Source organism: Amphibalanus amphitrite, unplaced genomic scaffold (genome assembly GCF_019059575.1).
Source record: "Amphibalanus amphitrite isolate SeventyFive unplaced genomic scaffold, NRLGWU_Aamphi_draft 000158F_arrow, whole genome shotgun sequence".
Classification (NCBI taxonomy): domain Eukaryota; kingdom Metazoa; phylum Arthropoda; class Thecostraca; order Balanomorpha; family Balanidae; genus Amphibalanus; species Amphibalanus amphitrite.
This window is the reverse complement of record NW_024881653.1, coordinates 775760-793904: the sequence shown is the minus strand read 5'-3', so window position 1 is coordinate 793904 and position 18145 is coordinate 775760. Positions and strand designations below refer to the sequence as shown.

The window sequence follows — 18145 nt, the reverse complement described above, 5'->3', positions numbered from 1 at the left end:
CAGGTCGTGCAGCAGGTGGAGCGAAGACTGAGTGGTTCCAGCCACCAGCCGCGGCCCGGCTCCACCACCTGAGCGGCCCCGGCCGTCCCTCCCGCTCTGCACACACCTCGCGCCGCCAGCGCCGGCCACCAGGAACCTCGCCACCTCGCGCGCCGGGAGTTACCCGGCCTCTCGAGCTGACAGAGCGCTCAGTTTGAGTCTCGAGCCGAGAGCTCACTTTGTTGCGACCTGGACGGTCGATCTTTGAGCCGTCTCGGACCGGGGGCGTATCCCGCGGTTTTGAAACTTGGAGATCAGCCCGCTGGAGCCACCATTTCGTCTGAGACGCGGGGTTTGACCGCGCCGTACCGTCAGCAGTCCCGAGTTACCGAGCGGGCGCCGCTGCCGCTCCTAACGGCAGACGCCAGCGCCACTCTGCGGCGAGCGCCTGTACCTTCTGTTGTCACTTGTTACCTGCGTCCGCCGGGGGTCGATGAGAGGGACCGGTCGGACCTCGGACTCCTGTGTTGGAATCCGACGGAGCCGGTGGATTGGATTGAATCGCCCGGATCGCGGGATCGCTAAGGATCGTTATAGATCACTGCGGATCGAGGGCGAGTGAGAGCGATCCTACTGGTGACGTTCTGACGTGGACGGCCTCCACCTCCGGGGAAAGCAGACAGTTGGGACCAGATGTATATGTTTTATTTTTCTGTGACGATCATGACAGCGCTCCCAGAGGGCGTGTGAGCGATACCTGTTTGTGTGAACACGTTGTACTCGTATGTATGTATGTATGTATGTATGTGTGTATTGTGAGTGACAGTTCGGCGACTTTGTGTACAATAATAAACAAGCGAAGAATGCCGAGAGCCGAGTCGTATCACCACTCCATCGGGTCTGAAACGGAACAGAGAGAATGGGTCACTCGGAGAGCCATCACAATCGGGTAGGGAGGAGGAACGATAGCGGTCGAACAACAGTTTTGGGGGTTGACACGCACACGGATGACACAAAGTCGGCCACATTGGCCGACCTTTCAAATCTGAAATAATAATAATAATGATTGAGCAAACGTGAAAGCCTGATAGAGCTGATGATTGTAGCAATGCGTCAAAGATTCGCAGCACATCACCAGGATAGTCTCATGTCTCAGTTATGTGGTGAAATCCCTGTTGGATAAAAGTGCATTTATGGCACTGAACTGCTCAAATCGGCGGTCACAAGCCGCACGAGTGGGTATAGTAGGGAAAGTGGCGTATCAGTTGCTAACATGGTTACGGTCTGGAGGAGCTCTCACGGTTCGTTTTGCACAATTTTGTCTTTTTAATCTCCTATTCACATAAAGGTTGCTAGCACGGCGCTCCGTCATGCACCAGAACACCAAACACAATCCTTACAACGGCCTGTTAAAATGGTTCTTGTTGGATTAAATTGCCTGTCGACAATCCTGGCAAGGGCCAGTCACTCCATTTACGGCTGGTGGTCCACGAAAATGACGCAGGCCGGGCGGCCAGTGACGCAAACGGTCACCGTGGCAACGGCGAACGCTGCCACCAGCCAGGCAACGGGAAATAACGAAACGTAAAACACACACACAAGCTGGACAGTTACAGCGGCGTACACGAGTCGTACTGGTTAGTCGGTAAACGTGTCCGTTTTTGGTTGTCTGTTTACTACTATCTTAGTCATTACCAGCTGTGGAGTTGTAAATGTCGAGGCATTACCGATTGTCAGCCATGTCGTGTATAGTTCTCGGAAGGCTGACAGCAGCGGCCATCTAACGAACAAGCAGTGGCGATGGTTTCTCCGGCAATGCTCGGATCACGCTTTTCTGACTCACAGACCGATAATCTGATCGTGGCGCCCTTTCGGTTCATTGGAATGACTCACACCAATCTTACTTAATAAATCGATTCTAAATTTTGCTATAGAAGCCGTCGTGAATGTCTTTTGAGAGAAAAAAAAAACTTTGAAGGTTCAAAATAGTTCAAGGCTTTGTGACTCAAAATAGGTATACAGGTTTCACGAAACGCAGAGCCAGTAAGAAGCGTTACACCATCCCCAAGTCACGCGGCTATCGCTAAGAAAGGTCAGAGCCCTGAGCGGTTCACCAGGCTCCGGTCGGGGCACACCGTTCAACCCAACGGTAAACGGGACATTGATCGCTGATAACTTCATATATTGGCTTATTTGTAGCCTCTGCGGTTTCAAGTGGGTAGAAAAATCCCCACAAATATAGTGTGGGATGGGACTATCTGATGAACTCTTAGGAATTTCGTAACATTATCACGCTAGCCCGGCCACTGCGCAACATCTGCAAAACAGATAGCGCCGGGCAGCAGCCTTCTCAAACAAGCCAGTTCTGACAGCTAACTGAAACGCTGCGTCAAACTGCTAAGCTAGGGTAAATCTTCTGATAACAAACAACTGTAAAGCTCAAGCCGGATGTTGCCATTGATTGTGTCGAAAATTATACATCGAATTCGAAACCAGACAAACCACCAAGATTCTGATGTGGACTCGGCGCTGGACTGCGGCAGACCTATAGCGTTACACATTCAGCAACCTTTCTGGTCTAGCTGGTGACCTCAGTTCTGCCCCGGATGAGTCATTGCAAGGGTGACCATTGCACACCCAGCAGTTTAGCGAATGACAGATGACGGACGAGGTCCACAGCGGAGCCGTCACATTTGACGGACGGACTGTCAACCGCTTGCGGAACCAACATCGCCTGACGTGAGCTGTTTAACCGACACAGGCAGGTGTAGTTAGGATTGGAAAGGTTTGAATGCCTAACAGACCTTTCTCAAGATGAAGAAAATACAAGCAGTATACGCTAGTTATTGTGGATTGCTTCCACATAAACTTTAATAAAACACGCTGAATGCAAAACATCGTAATGGACACCATCTAAAATCCATGTACAAACGTTCTTAGTAACACACTTAGATAAATAACGTTGAATTGAACGTACCGTCCTTTTTGTTAACCGTCGACCGCTCCCGGTCGAGACCGGCCAGGAACTTGTTGAAGAGCTGCATGGCCGGCTTCAGACTGGTCAGCATGGGCTGCGACACGTCGGCCGGCGGCGCCTCCTGGTTCTTCAGCGCTTCGTTCAGCTCCGACTCCAGCTGACTGGATGGGGGGGGGGGGGCAGATAAGATAAGGTATCATTTCAATAAATATATTATCATATATTTTAAAATATACAAAATAAATATACAAAATAAAATATCATATAGCCTGAACAAGGGAAACTCGAAGTATCGCAGGGCACTGGTGTCAACTGCTTGGAAATCGTGGCAAACTGATGAGGTAGAATTCTGAATGGCTGCAAGCTATCGGAAAACGTTATTCGGTTCCGCGGTTCACACGCACACAAAGACAATCGTCATTTCTCGCACCCTAACTTGTCACCGGCCTCCTCTCCCATCCCATCGGCCCTTCCATCCCATCGACCCTCCGTTACACCGCACTCCAGTTCTCCACATCCACCACCGCTCCCTCACCTGACTGTCGGGACAGCCATCGGGTCGAACTTGTCTGCCGCGCGCGCCTCCATGGGCACACACACGCGGCCCGTCTTGGGATGGACGCAGAAGGGCGCCTTCAGCAGATGGTTCAGCCCCTTAGTGACCTCAATGTCCAGGCGGGGGTAGGTGTACTGGAGGATGATCTCTTCGAGCAGACGGGGGCTCGTCGAGCGGCTCAGTTTACCCTGGTGACGCAGGTAAGAGGACACAGTGTCAGCGGAGGCTGGGGTTTGGAGTTGAGAAGAAACCCAACAGCAAGGTAACTGGAGATTGTAGGTGTCGTCCTTGAGGGTTGAAGATGCTGGCTGAGCAAAACAAAAACCAAATTTAGTAAGTAAGATGCATAATACTATAAGGCGATACCGCGAAACGGCACAACAATGTCGCTTGGTATTTAACTTTGAACAATAAAGTATACGATATTTTACGACATCCACAACAGAAGACACGCCGCAGACGATGCCAGGCATGGGTCAGACATGGTCACTTCACTCTGGATTTACTACGGCAAATCAGTGAAATGGCACTGTCGGATTCTCATCGTGTCAGTCCATTATCAAAGTTCGCCTATCTGATGCATTGCTCGAAGGAGTGGTTAGGTATATCGGCGTTTATCATACGTCTATCAGTGCGTCATATCACTCTATTGTTGCATGTTAACTCAGGAACAAATAGCGCACGCCTGTGGAACAGAAAAACGCCATGGTTGGTCGCCCCATTTTTTCGGTTTAGAGGCAGCTGATAACTATCAAGTTGTTTCGCACCGTATCCCCATTTCTACTTTCGCGTGCGGGGAAGTACCACTTACCTACGTCACTCACAGGCTATTTTTCACTAAATCTACTTTCAGTTTTCAGGAAGCATGACTTGCATGGGGTTGCACGTAAAACGCAACACGGACCGTAACTATATGCATTATATAATTAATAACTGAAATTCAGAACACACATCGATATTATGTTGACTGTGCCTGATACCAATTCCACGCATGATCACTAAAAAGCTTATCGTCTCGCACTTTTTTAAAAATGTGATGTCATTGGTTGTATAACGGGAAGAGTTGTTCTCTTCATCGTAGTTAGTTCAGTCAATCTCGCTACGCGCTGTTTTTATTCGGTGCACCCATTCGAGTGTTGCCTCCGCCAGCTCAGTTTCGCCAAATCTGTAATATCTCCGTCTCGACGCGGTCGAATCCCACAATCGCGTGGAAGACGTAAGCAGCCTTCTTCTTCACCGCTACCTAAGATATAGCTAGTAGCTACGTTGGCTAGCATGGCAACCGCTGTCCAGAACAGATGCATTTCTGTGAACCAGAAGCCCCACTCGCGGTCCACAGCTTTGTCTCGCTGTTCGTGGAACCCCGCAGAGAAGGCACGTGCCCCGGAGCCGGCGGCGTCGCTGTCGGCCGAACCTGAACTCGATGTCTATGTAGTTGAGGAGTCACGCGGCAACGGGAAGCGAACACACAGAAGCGACTCTTCTATCACAAATTCTGACGAATGTTAATGAAATGATAATGTCTGATAGTAGAAGCGCTGTTTTGCATTCGACATCTCTCCCAAAGAGCGATGGTAATGTGCCTATTTCCTGCTACCGTTACCGATGAGATATTTCTACCTGCGTTCTGTGATTTGCATGTAAAATCATAAGTACTCACCGAATGGAGATTCCTGGTGAAGACTCCCTCCAGCTCCTCCCACTTGTCCTTGGAGGTCTTTAGCTTGAGGAACGAGGTGGCCAGCTCTTTGCGCGTGGCATCGTCCGGGATTAGCTTCAGCAGCTGCCGGAGGAGTGCGCCCCGTCAGCACTAGATGGTGATTGGAAACTAAATAGCGCAAATAAATGTACTAAATATGACATTGTAGCTAAAAACGGCCAAAGATACCAAACAATGCGAAGAAGAGATTCGACCATGAACCTCACTCGCAAGGAAAGTGAGTTCAGTTTTCATATTGCACATGTGCGATGTTGAACTTTGTTTTGTCCATAACGTCCCCCATGCTCCCATCATCACACTAATAATAACGTAAGCAATGTTGAACAATATGGCGCAAATACACACTATTTATAGAACACTTCCCGTCTTTTCCTGCATATTAACGTCAGGCATGCACTTGAGCAGCAAGCATAGCCGTGTCAAAATCAATCCCTGGGCTTTGCACAGCCTGAGTCAGTACGAGGCCCTCAGCGAGATTGGTATCGCTGCCACCGGTCCGGGCGCGAGGCTGTATTTGGCACTGGCAGAGCCAATTACAGTACAGTCATAAAGTGTAAGTGCCACCATCAAAGCCTCATAATAGCACCTACGTCACCTGCCACTCAATACGTCACTGAAGATAATTTACAGCATTTACAGGCTTCAGAAGGCAATGAGACCGATATCGATATGAATGAAATGAAATTAAACAAAATGAAAGGAAATTAAACAGCTATATTAACGCTAATATAATATCGAGTGAACCAATCCAGCAGAGCAAATGACCTCTTCATCGTTCAGGTCATGTCCCCAGAAAGGCCATTGACTGACATAAAACCGCTCGACTTTGATAGGATGACATCCAACGACCAGATCCAGCCAATTCCATCAGACTTCGGATCACACGGATTTGTCATTGAAAGTCGCAAGTCACAATAACGTTCAGCTCTTAAATAGCAACAATTCCATTTTCATAGAGGCCAAAAATGTTAAAATCATAACTGGACCTCATCACAAACTGCAACTTGGTGGCGACACCATGACTACCTAGCGATTAATCCATGCCCTTATAAAGAAACGGTTAACCGTTTCTTAATAAGCGCGGAAAGCATAGAGTGAGCCACCTACTTCGATACGCATTCTCGAAGCACGTACCGTCGTGTGCTGTTCGGTAGAGGCGAAGATGTCCTGCTCATCAAGGCAGACAGTTCGGAAGTACTGTCGGCACGTCTTCACTGACCGTCTGTCAAACACAAGGAGCAATCAGTCAACAGCAGCACACACACTGGTGCACAGACATACGAACACGAGATACATAGATACATATAGGGACATTCAGACGCCTGCACTAATCGCCTGAATCACAGGGAGCAATCAGTCAACAGCAGCTAACGCACTGTCACACATATATACGAACGAAAAACAAGCAGATATGGGGATAAACATACATATTGCAGAGATGGAGAGCGAAATGGAGAAGTAATTGAGAGGTTGGTTTAGACCTCACATCCTGAAACATTTATATGCGTTTGCAAATTTCCCAAACATCGAGTTGTCAACAATATCATGACTTAAACATCGAGTTGTCAACAATATCATGACTTAAAGAATTAGAAAGGTGACAGGTTTGACCATCATGGTTATCCTAGTATACCGAGATCACGCTCGTTTACCCGTATCCTTGAGCAATACGGACTAAGTTCTTAAGTTTAAGTGACTTCACGCTTTGTTCGATAGATAATCACCAGACGCTGTTTGGTGACACTAGGTCTGCCTGGTACGAACATATTCCATTGATAACATCGCCAGACGTCAACAAAAAGATTAACGTCCCAAAACTGGTTGACAAAATGCGCAACAGGTGGTCTTCCCCTCCCGAAGTATCTCTTCATAAACCCGGATGGTTTGTCCGCGACTAGACATGACAAACAGCCAGCGACCGAGAGAAATCTCAGAAAATTACACCATCCCACCGTAACAAACAACAGGAAGGCTAGTTTGTCTCGATTATTCGAAATCCGCCGGCAAATCGACAAACCGCAGCCATCTGCGGAAATCTACCCAGTCCGCGACATCGTCGCCATCGAGGTTGGCACATCTGTTTACTGTCTGTGAACGGGGGGCCTAGCGCCGGCATGCCGATCTCGCCGAGCCACCCCGGACGGACAGACGTCATGGCGTCAGCTCAGAGACCAACAGACGTCACGGCATCAGCGGCGCCGGTCGGCTGACGTCGCGGCGACACGGCCAAATCGGCTCTGGACGCTCTCACAATCTGATTACTCCTGGGTGGCACGGCGCGGTCAGCGGACGGAGCGGCTGGGACGGGGCTCACGAGCGTGTCAGGGGCGAGCGGTGACGCGCGTCGAAGCCGTCGGGGACAATGCTGACCTAGGAGGAGCGGGGGGGGGGGGGGGCACACGTCTGACGGGGGATGAGGTGGATGACGACAGAGATTGCCGGCGGTGAATGAGAACACAGGTGGATGGAAAATACGGAAGATGAGGTAATTCGCCGTAAGAAATTGAGAGAATAGGTTAGAGAGAACACAGGTGGATAATAGAAAGCATTGTCCAGAGCGGGGTCAGACAGGCTAGACCACCCCGAAGACGAACCTAAGCATTATCATGGTACAACGCAATGAGGTCGTTCTTGAAATGAGAAAACGGCCCATGCATAAGCGCGTGTTCAGTAGCAGCCAAACCATGACAAATGAAAATACATTACCTGCTTGGTGCTCAACAACAATTAAAGCGTGATCGGCCCTTGCGGAGTGATCGACAAATCAACGAAGTTCGCTGCTCCGATAGGTGGCGACACGGGCGCCGTAGGCTCGGGCGGCCTCCACTTGCTCGCCAATCGGTTCAGTTAGAATCGAAACGTCGTGAATGCGCAAGTCCCAGGAGCCCGTTTACAGAACCAGGTCTAGCCGAGCTTTAAAATGAAATACCCTTCGGTGATCCGACAAGACTTCACTGGCAGACATACACCGATACATGCTGCCAACTATCTCGTTGTAAAATTACCGATTTACCCTCTCGGAGTCGGCTCTCTCCACTCCGCACGGTACTCACTCGACCATGGGGTGCATCTGTGCGCCGATGGAGACCTTCTTGGCCTGATTCTGTCCGCCCTTGATGAGCTGCAGGTACTCGGCCACGGCACCGCGCGCCTGCTGGCTGAGCCGGCGGGCGGCGGCGTCACACACCCAGCAGTGCACGCCGCGCCGTCCCGAGTACACCCAGAGCAGGTGGTGGAAGCCAAAGTCCTCTGTCGGACGACGGACACGGGGTACAGGTGAATGCTGGGTGGTCTGGTGCCATAGTTAGGTGCAGGATACAATGATGAATGTCAAGGAAAACGTAGTCGTACATAATTAAACAGAGATGTTTGCGTTTACCGACGTATAAACCAAATCCTTCCCTAAAGGTCATTTGAATATGCACAGTGTGAAATCAATATCAAACAAAACACAATTATTTCTTTTTCTCTGACAGCATTCTAAGGGGCAAAAGAAAAGTCGCAACAGCGGTGAAGTGTAACAAGTGTTAGATATGATCGCAAACCGCACGTACTTCGCAGCGTGTCGTCTATGCATTTGATGGCGATGGTCATGAACTTCCAGCACTTGTGGCAGATGTCGGCGCCGCTGCAGCAGGTTCTGACGTCGTCGTAGTCGGTCATGTCGATATCGAAGACGAGCTCCTTCTCCTGCGGCTGGAAAACGGCCACAGAGTTCCGTTCCTTGGGCCTGCAGAGAAGGGGCTGGGTGAGGCTGACATTACGGAATCAATGCGTAAATAAGCTTAAAATGATTGAGAATTAAAAGTGCGGCAATTGTGAAATTATAAGGGAAAAATTGTGTTAGTTGCATCTCACAGGAGGTAGCTTATCACTTTTCACAACTCACTTGTGGTTATACACTGCACCAATATCGATCTTGTGTGGACACTTTTTCTTGAGCTCCTGCTGAAACTCTTCTGCATCTTTGAAAGACTGGTACCGGATGTAGACATCATCAGCCAGTGTGAAGGACATTTCTCGCCGGTCTAGATAGTTTGGGACATCTGAAAGGGGACAGTCACAATCATAGATTTTGTATAAGCACAAGGTTACTCAAAGCAACTAAATCATTTATATCTTTTTTATAAATTTAATCACAACCTTCAGGGACCGCGGATTCCGGGGGGCAGGGTGTGCAATTGCACACCCTGAAAATCCTGAGGGTGTGCAAACACCTATTTTTGCACACCCACAGATCGTTGTGGGGGCCCATGCGGCCCTGGCGCTTGAGTGTCCCAAGCCGATTCTCGAGGGCCCCAGCGCGAGCCTGATGGTCCCGCACCGGTGCCTGAAGGCGTGAACACTGAACAGGTTCTAGTGTTATCTCAGGGGTTATCTCAGAACCCCACCCACGCCATTTTTTAGCGCTCCCACCGGCTCTTGAGGGCCCAGGCCAGTGGCGGATCCAGGGGGGGGGGGGGCAAAATGGGCATTTGCCCCCCCCCCCAAACGGCATGATTTTAACATTACGCCTATGGACGATGCATGGAAAGAATCGATAAATTTTTATGGTTTGCCCCCCCCCCCCCCAAACCTCTGAGCTGGATCCGCCTCTGGCCCAGGCCGATGCCCGAGGGCCCCAAGTCGATGTCTAAAGGTCCCACGCCGGTGTCTGAGTACCTACATGGCTAGCTCAGGGATCCACGCCAGTTTCTGAGGGCCCTAACCGGCTCTTGAGGGCCCCTGCCCCCTGCCCTCCTTAACACCCTCTTGGGGCCGATGCCTAAGGGTCCCGCATCAGCACCTGAAAGCCCACAGAGTTATCTCAGGGCCCCATACCAGTTTCTGAAGGCCCTCACCAGTCACCGGCTCTTGAGGGCCCCCAGACCGATATCCAAGGACCTCTGGCCAATGCCCGGGGGCGCAGGCCGATGCCCGAGGGCCCCAAGCCGTTACCCGAGGGCCTTACACAGCTATCTCAGGGTATAATGCCACTTTCCAAGGGCCCTAACCGGCTCTTGAGGGCCCCAGGCCGATTCCTGAGATCCCCAGGCTGATGTGAGAGGGCCGACCGACTGAGGCAGCCCCTACGTCAGTTTCTAAGGGCGTCCACGACCGCCGTCTGGTCAAAGCTGCTCTCTGAGGGCCCTAGGCAGGTTTTTAAGTGCACTCAGCTCTTGTTTAGGATCTCACACCAGCCTCTGAGATCGGATGGCTTATGCAATATGCATGCCGCAGAGGAGCCCTTACCGGCTCCTGAGGGCTCCGTGCTGATAGCTGAGGGCCCCATGCCAATACTCGAGAGTCCCATTCAGTAATCTCAGCGCCCTACACCAGTTTGAGGAACGCCGTTCGGCCAAGGCCGACCTCCGAGGAAAAGCCCTTTGCAAGCCTCGGAGTGCCCTCACTTTCTTTTTTAGGATCTCACACCAACCTCTAAAGTCGCAGGGCTAAAGGATGCTTCTGATAACCCTCACTAGCTCGGACCCAAATCGATGCATGATGACCCGACAGAAGTGCCTGAGTAGCCCACACAGTAATCTCAGGGCTCACACCAGTTTCTGAGGGCCTACACGAACGCTTTTTGGCCAAGGTCGATGTCTCGGGGGCCCTATTCAGGCATCGAGGCTACTCGGGCGCCAAGAGACGGTGGGGGACCTCCAGGCGAGCTTGCTTGGTAGTCATAGGCGGCGGAACGGGGAGGGCACCGGGGCACCGTGCCCCCCTTTGATTTGGGCATTTTAACATTAGCCCTATGGGCGTTGCATGGAAAGAATGGGACCAAAAGTCGGCAGTGCCCCCCCCCCCTTAATTGAAGGTGTTCCGCCGCTACTATTGGTAGTTGCTACCCCATGGAGCCGGCGAACGGTGTCAAAGAGCCCGGTGTGGGGGCCCAAGAAGCGGCATGGGCATCCATATTTTTATGTACAGCCCACCGCTAAAGTAATGTAGGGTTTTACCAATCTCAACGGTTGGCTTTGACTGGCGATTGTTTAATGCGGAGTGATCGAAAAGAAGATGTCAATAGCTTAAGTTGCAGCTGCAAGGGTGACGATACATATAAGCTACATTCAAAATTTCATTGTAGTCTGGTCAATCGTTCCTAAGCTTCAGAAGCAGAACATACCCATGACTGAAACCCCACATTACTTCTGCTGTGGACTGTACATGAGGTATTCCAGAGGCCGTTATGGGACCTTCAAAGACCGTGTGCGGTGCGCCGGTGACCCTTAGAATTGCCGGCGTTGGGTCTCAGGAGCTGGCGTGCGGCCTTTATGGGGCCGTAGAGCAATGGGGAAGCTAAGGGGGCCGGAGGCCAGACCCCCATAGGTCATAGGGGCCAAATCGATGGGCCCAAACATCCCGCCGGCCGTGTTTTATTGTTGTTTATTTAAGTTTTATTTTTAAACTAATTCATGTAATCCATGATAAAAAGAAGTGTGCCAACATCAACTGTGCAAAAGGGCTCTCTGAGACCCGTAGGGGCTCTTGAAGGTCACTGTAAGCCTTTAGGGGGCCTGCTTGGGAAAATCGGAGATCGATTTGGATCACGTTGCATGCATGCATGTGCATTTACTCTGCTCATGCATCTCCTGACCGTAAGATGCTCGCTCAGTCATCTTACGACCGTCAATTTTGAAGGTTTTCCCGCCCCGCTTCTTTAGAATCGGCTTATTCCGGAGCAGTGGCGGCGCTGACTTTTTGGAAGGGGCCCGGCGTGAGATGGGGGGCCCAATCGCCACATCTTGCACACCCTACGAGAATTTGAATCCGCGGTCCCTGACAACCTTTTGAACAGAGGGATTAACCCTATTCCTGGCGGGCTCCGCCAGGACAAGAAACTGGCGGGGGGGGGCCGATTCGGCCCCCCCCCCTTCAGATCTCAAAAACTACACATCGCAGCGACAAACGGTAAACGGCATCGGATACGCACGGTCAAGATCTACAATTTTTAATAAGGTCATTTTCAGGTCAGGTCAAAGATGACGTCACAGGGGTCGAAAAAGTCAAAATGGTGGTGCTAGATATGGAGAGAGTTTTTCTCGAATAACTTTCGAATTAGTCAAGATAGGAACAAACTAAGGGCATCGTCGTGATCCTCTCGTCAATCCGCATCGAATGATATATATGTTGACCTCGAAAGGTCAAGGTCAAAGGTTGACCTCAGGTCACGTGACCTCGAGGTCATCATGTATATCATTCGATGCGTCTTGACGAGCTGAACACAATGAGACCATCCACGCGTCTGTATCTTGTTCCTGTACGGAGTTATTGGCCAAAAACCTTTGGTGACCTTTGATGACGTCACATGACCTCACAGCTGCCCAACAGCAAAACAGACCTCAAGGTAGTGAAGGTTGATCGTATATGAAGTCATGTATGGTATATGGGGCCATTCCGACCCGTTTTAGTGGTAAAAACAGGGAGTTGATTTTTCCCCCATTGACTTATAATGGGGAGGTCGCGAAACTGACCTGACCTTAGGTCACCGATATCAAAATTCCGAGATATACAGATTGCACATACTGGTACCCTAACTAAAGCCTGAAGAGAAGAAATTGATCGGTCAAAAACTCTAGCTCTGGCGTGATTGCAAACTTTTCTGAGGTAGGGTCACCAAACCGCCTCTGGTGACCTGACCTGAGGTCAGATCAACTCAAAATTTTCAGACATGTTGCGTAGAAGCCTTTTAGGAAAAGTCAGAAAATTTGAGCTTCCTAGCTCAACGCGTTTGGGAGAAATAACCAAAAAACCTCAGGGGGGGCTCCTGAGGCCCCCCCCCCCCCCCGCCAGGAATAGGGTTAACATGGACCTGCAACCATACCTGCGAAGAGACTCATAAGCACCGGGCACTTGTTGCACCTCAAACCCCAGACCATTAAAGGGACCCTCCCACCTTCAAAAAAGTTTATGAATTGGCATGAAAGTGATGTCGCTCGGTTCAGAAAGAGCGAAAATGAATATCTACCAAATTTCACCGAAAAATATTCACCGGTTTTCAAGATATTAGACTTTTACTTTTGTTTATTTTTTTGGGATCTCCGCTGTTTCTAGCGACTTTATTTTAGAAGTGCGGCGTTTGCGGCAGATGTTGCGCGCAAATATCATATACCACCGCGTGCTACAAAACGTTTTAGTCAAACATTTAAAAATCGTTAGATATTTGCGCTGACGTCACACATTCAGAGGGGTATTCCTAAGCATTAGCCCCTCTGAATCAAAATGCTGCAATTTTGAAATTCAATATTTCGGATTTAAGGCATTTCTCGATGTTGTAAGTGCCGAAACCGGTAATTGTGAGCCAGGGACCCCATTTTGGCTATCTCAACTCAAATCTAATGTTAAGGTGGGAGGGTCCCTTTAAAGCCTGGATGAGTGCTGTCACCATGCCGAGTCCAGTGCTCTATGGACTAAAATACAGAACCAGCATCCATACATTTTACAGTGATAAAACTAGCATTAAGTTTAACTGCCATGGAGCTAAATGAAGCTGTTGCTAACAATTACCAGCTGATGCACTTTAACATGGACAAGAGGTGCAATCAATGCATGCAGTCACCTGAGTAAAGAACTTTTGTGCTATCTTATTGAACATGCCAATAGTGAGCCAATAGTCTCCCCTTGATCTGCACCCTGATTGCAAATTGTCACATCACAGTTCTTCTAGAAAAATAGGATCTTTCACACCAATACCATGTTTCACTTTGTTTCATAAATGCATTACAAGCAAAAATTCATGGCCAGTTTAATTAACGGCAAGTTATAAACTGGTTATTTTTAATATGTAAAAATGCCCAAGCCCCTGATTCCAAAAAGCCGACAGTTCGTGGGACTTCCTTGTTACTTTCTGCCTAAGCAACAGTATTTTTCCGTATGGATTGGATGGCGTTGCTATCATAACTGGTATTTTCTGCTGATAAGACTGACCCATGGCCCACAAGGGCACCCTGAGGAAGCACGGTGAAATAAAAGAGAAAATAGAATACTCACCACCCCCATAGCTCAGCCACTTGCAAAACTTGTCACTTGGAAACAGCCTACTATAATAAACAGGCAGCAAATCGGTGAGTATATTCTCATCACACATTTTAATAAGTATACAGGCACTCTTCACGGCAACAACACAAGAATCTTTTCGCCCAAAAACACGCTATAACAAGTTTATATCTCACAGATCTCACAGCCCCCTCTCACAACACAATGCATTGTTGTATATAGGGCCTTGTGCATTGTGATGCATTGTAAGCAATCCTTGCGCCGTAAATGTCGGAACGGCGTCATTACCATGATTCGCGCCAAATGGGAGTGATTCTTCTTGGGATCGGGCACCTCAAAATGCGTGCTGCCAGGCGCCAGCACGGGGGAAGAGTTCGTACAGGAATCGATTGAGTTCGACCCGAGGAATCGATTGCGACCCTTATTTTGGCGATCAGACGAACCTTTGAGGCACTTTTGACGCGCCCCTTCCTTTAAGGGCCGATTAAGGGTAAGGGGTAAGTTGCACACATCTGAAACCCGAGGCTGCGGCTAGATATTGACCCGAGGAATCGATTGCGACCCTTATTTTGGCGATCAGACGAACCCTTGAGGCACTTTTGACGCGCCCCTTCCTTTAAGGGCCGATTAAGGGGTAAGGGGTAAGTTTCACACATCTGGAACCCGAGGCTGCGGCTAGATATTGACCCGAGGAATCGATTGCGACCCTTATCTTGGCGATCAGACGAACCCTTGAGGCACTTTTGACGCGCCCCTTCCTTTAAGGGCCGATTAAGGGGTAAGGGGTAAGTTGCACACATCTGGAACTCGAGTCTGCGGCTAGATATTGACCCGGGGAATCGATTGCGACCCTTTATATTTTAGCGATCAGACGAACCCTTGAGGCACTTTTGACGCGCCCCTTCCTTTAAGGGCCGATTAAGGGGTAAGGGGTAAGAGCTAGGGCCAAATAAAGGTCATATTCTTGCTCCCCGTCCCCCAATTGACCTGTTAGGAGTTTTTGAAGCGATTCTGAATCCGACGCTGTATTCGTTGCTGTTGCTGACGCTAACTTCACACTCACAGACATTACGGGGCGCGGGTTAACGAGGATAGGGTTAGGCTAAAATCTTTGGGAGAATATGACGATAAGATGTTAGCTGAATGAAGCCTTTGTTGTAAAACATTACCAAACTTTCATCGATACACATAGCACCGCGAGTCGCGGTTGTCGCGGTCCGCGACACAATGCCTAGTCTTTTGCATGCTTTCATTTATTCAATCGGATCTCGGGCAATCAGCAGGGCAGTCAGCATTTGCATCCTACGCATTTCGTTTCTACGAGGCAGCGGTATCGAGGTACGCGAATGAATAAACGGTCCCGCACGTCAACATTAAAGGGACCCTCCCACCTTCAAAAAAGTTAATGAATTGGCATGAAAATGATGTCGCTCGGTTCAGAAAGAGCAAAAACGAATATCTACCAAATTTCATCGAAAAATATTCACCGGTTTTCAAGATATTAGACTTTTACTTTTGTTTACTTTTTGGGATCTCCGCTGTTCCTAGCGACTTTATTTGAAAGTGCGGCATTTGTTGCGCGCAAAGCAGCATATACCACCGCGTGCTACAAAACGTTTTAGTCAAACATTTAACGGACGTTCGAAAGCCTGATGACGTCATCAGATTCCCGTAATGGTTAAGAGATAGGGACCAAGCTGGTCCCACCCTGCAAGTAAAGGGAAGAAATTTCTTGAGCACCATAAAGCTGCGGGGGTTGCGACAAGGATAAATGGTGGTTTCTGAGCCTGGCCGCAAACTTGGCTATCTCAACTCAAAACTAATGTTAAGGTGGGAGGGTCCCTTTAAAAAGAATGCCCAGCGGTAAATGACCCACGCCCTATCAAAACATATTCAACACGATGTCGTTTAGTATAATGTATCATTTAGCTCAATACTAGTGACATATTATTACGGAGGACGTCATCGTCCAATGACTGAAAATTACGCAGCATAGTGAGCTAAATGCAAAGCTATGAAGACGTAACTGAAAGACACCGACAGTTGTACGACATGGCGACCTATCATCGTTTTACATCGTCCAATTTGAACGGACGGACACTTGCATACGGCCCCGAGCTCCATCAACGTCGGCAATAATCGTCCCTGGACAATGGAGATTGTGCCCATTGGCCGATGGCGCCTAACGTCTATCATAATTCATGTAGGGTCCTTTCGACCAGTCAGCACTCAGCACTGGTGAAGAGCAGTTGCTCCTTCACTTCACTGGCTGAGTGATATCCGCCACGCGCTATCTCAAATATCTAAGACCGTCCTTAGCACTTGGCAGAGTCGTCGCGATGCGTCCCCTGCAGGCCCTCCTGCTGCTGCCGCTCGCCGGCGCCCTCCTCAGTGGACCAAGTGCAGAACTGTGGGCTGACCTGAGCGCCGTCCCCTGGCGCCCGGTGCCGACCACTATCTACAGGAGAGTGCAGTTCGGCTCGGCGTGCCAGTGCCGCGCCGCCTGCGTGGCCGACCCGCGCTGCCAGGCGCTGCAGGTGAGGTGGCTGAGTGACGGCATGTTCACCTGCAGCCTCTCCAGCCACCGCCGCGGCGCGGCCGAGCCCATCAAGCCGCCTGCCGACGAGGAGGTCGCCTGGTTCGAGCGGGCCGGCCCGCCCACCCCGGAGGAGATCTGCTGGCCGGCTGAGAGCGGCTGCCGTCCGCCGACCGACTGCGCCGAGCTGCGCCGTGCCGGCATCAGCGACAGCGGCGTGTACAGCGTCAGCGTCAGCGAACGGCCCGTGTTCTGCGACATGGCGACGGACGGCGGCGGCTGGACCCTGCTGCAGCGCCGCGGCGGGCCGATCTCCAACGCCTCCTTCGCGCAGCCGCTGCTCGCCTACAAGGCCGGCTTCGGCCAGCCGAGCGGCGACCACTGGCTGGGACTGGAGGCGGCCGCGCGACTCGGCGAGCTCCGACCTCAGCTGCTGCGAGTAGACGGCTGGCAGGACGACGAGCTGTGGTTCGCCGTCTACGGGCCGATCGTGCTGGACGCCGCCGACGAGTACCGGCTGACGGCGCCCTGGCTGGAGGGAAACACCACCGCAGAGCTAGTGACGCCCAGCCGCGACACACGCTTCTACGCGTGCGGCTCAGACACCTACCTGCGCTCGTGGTCGTGCCAGTCCGCCGGCTGGTGGCGCGATCCTCTTCAGTTTCAACAGGGCACCAACCTGAACGGCGTTTTGCATCTGGGCGAATTGGTCAGTCAGTGGGTCACCCCGGCCGGCACCAAGTACCAGCCGACCCGCACCGAGCTGAAACTGAGGGACGCCGACTTCTGAGACCGACCACGAGGCCGCTGAGCTAGACTCCTCGATCAACGCAGTACGCACCGATTGATGCACGAGAGACCGTCAACGAAAGCTCGAAACGCTATCCTATCTGATAACGGACGAAGCATATCAAGCATGTTCTTGCTAAGAGAGCATGAGGCCGAAGGGCTGACGGGTGTTTGACCCAGCGTCACCCAGGTTCGACCTAACCGGCAACCGGGAGTCACGGAGATGATTGACGCCGTGTGAGGTGAATGAATCACAGGTACCCTTCGCTGCGCTGTTTCGTCGTAAGATCTGTCCAAGATCTGTCCACTGTCAATAAAGAACAATTGCATGCAACTCGTCGATGCTTCCTATACCTACGTGCGGATAACTGCCAGCCTAAATAATGTAAAGATATGTTATGATGGTAATGCAGGTATTAGGCAAGATTCTTACAGATAGTAGGTACTAGCAAGGCAGTATAGGTTCACCGTGGTATAGGTATTAGTATTTATATACACTGTGGGTATTAGTATTTATATACACTGTGGGTATTAGCACGGACTATGTTGTTGTTGAAGAGTTAGGGCGCGCAGCAGCACGGACTAGGTAACGTGGGTAACGTAAGATAT

General features: G+C 50.5%; 3 protein-coding genes across 7 annotated transcripts in view; 2 read left to right on the top strand and 1 right to left on the bottom strand.

Annotated features, from left to right (window-relative positions):
- LOC122383229 (inositol-trisphosphate 3-kinase homolog) overlaps positions 1 to 851 on the top strand; it is a 61719-nt gene extending 60868 nt beyond the window's left edge. For both annotated transcript variants that reach the window (XM_043369439.1, XM_043369440.1), the window contains one exon: positions 4 to 851. In XM_043369439.1, coding sequence (XP_043225374.1) covers positions 4 to 72 — 69 coding nt within the window. In that variant the 3' untranslated portion in view covers positions 73 to 851. The remainder of the gene's footprint in view (positions 1 to 3) is intronic.
- LOC122383231 (DNA primase small subunit-like) lies at positions 669 to 18133 on the bottom strand. Of its 4 annotated transcripts, none has more exons than XM_043369445.1 (9): positions 18079 to 18133; positions 9122 to 9278; positions 8787 to 8962; positions 8286 to 8481; positions 6367 to 6454; positions 5173 to 5295; positions 3492 to 3700; positions 2957 to 3117; positions 669 to 879 (listed from the first exon to the last, which is right to left on the bottom strand). In XM_043369445.1, the coding sequence occupies exons 2-9, from the start codon at positions 9247 to 9249 to the stop codon at positions 863 to 865; spliced, it is 1098 nt and encodes a 365-aa protein (XP_043225380.1). In that variant the 5' UTR covers positions 9250 to 9278; positions 18079 to 18133; the 3' UTR covers positions 669 to 862. The 4 variants fall into 4 exon arrangements, with proteins under 4 accessions (XP_043225380.1, XP_043225378.1, XP_043225376.1 ...); XM_043369443.1 differs by lacking the exon at positions 18079 to 18133 and adding an exon at positions 14206 to 14495; XM_043369441.1 differs by lacking the exon at positions 18079 to 18133 and adding an exon at positions 14388 to 14425.
- Positions 16551 to 17537, top strand: LOC122383244 (angiopoietin-4-like). The gene has a single exon (XM_043369473.1). The coding sequence runs from the start codon at positions 16551 to 16553 to the stop codon at positions 17535 to 17537; it is 987 nt and encodes a 328-aa protein (XP_043225408.1).
- Positions 18134 to 18145: the final 12 nt, after the last annotated feature.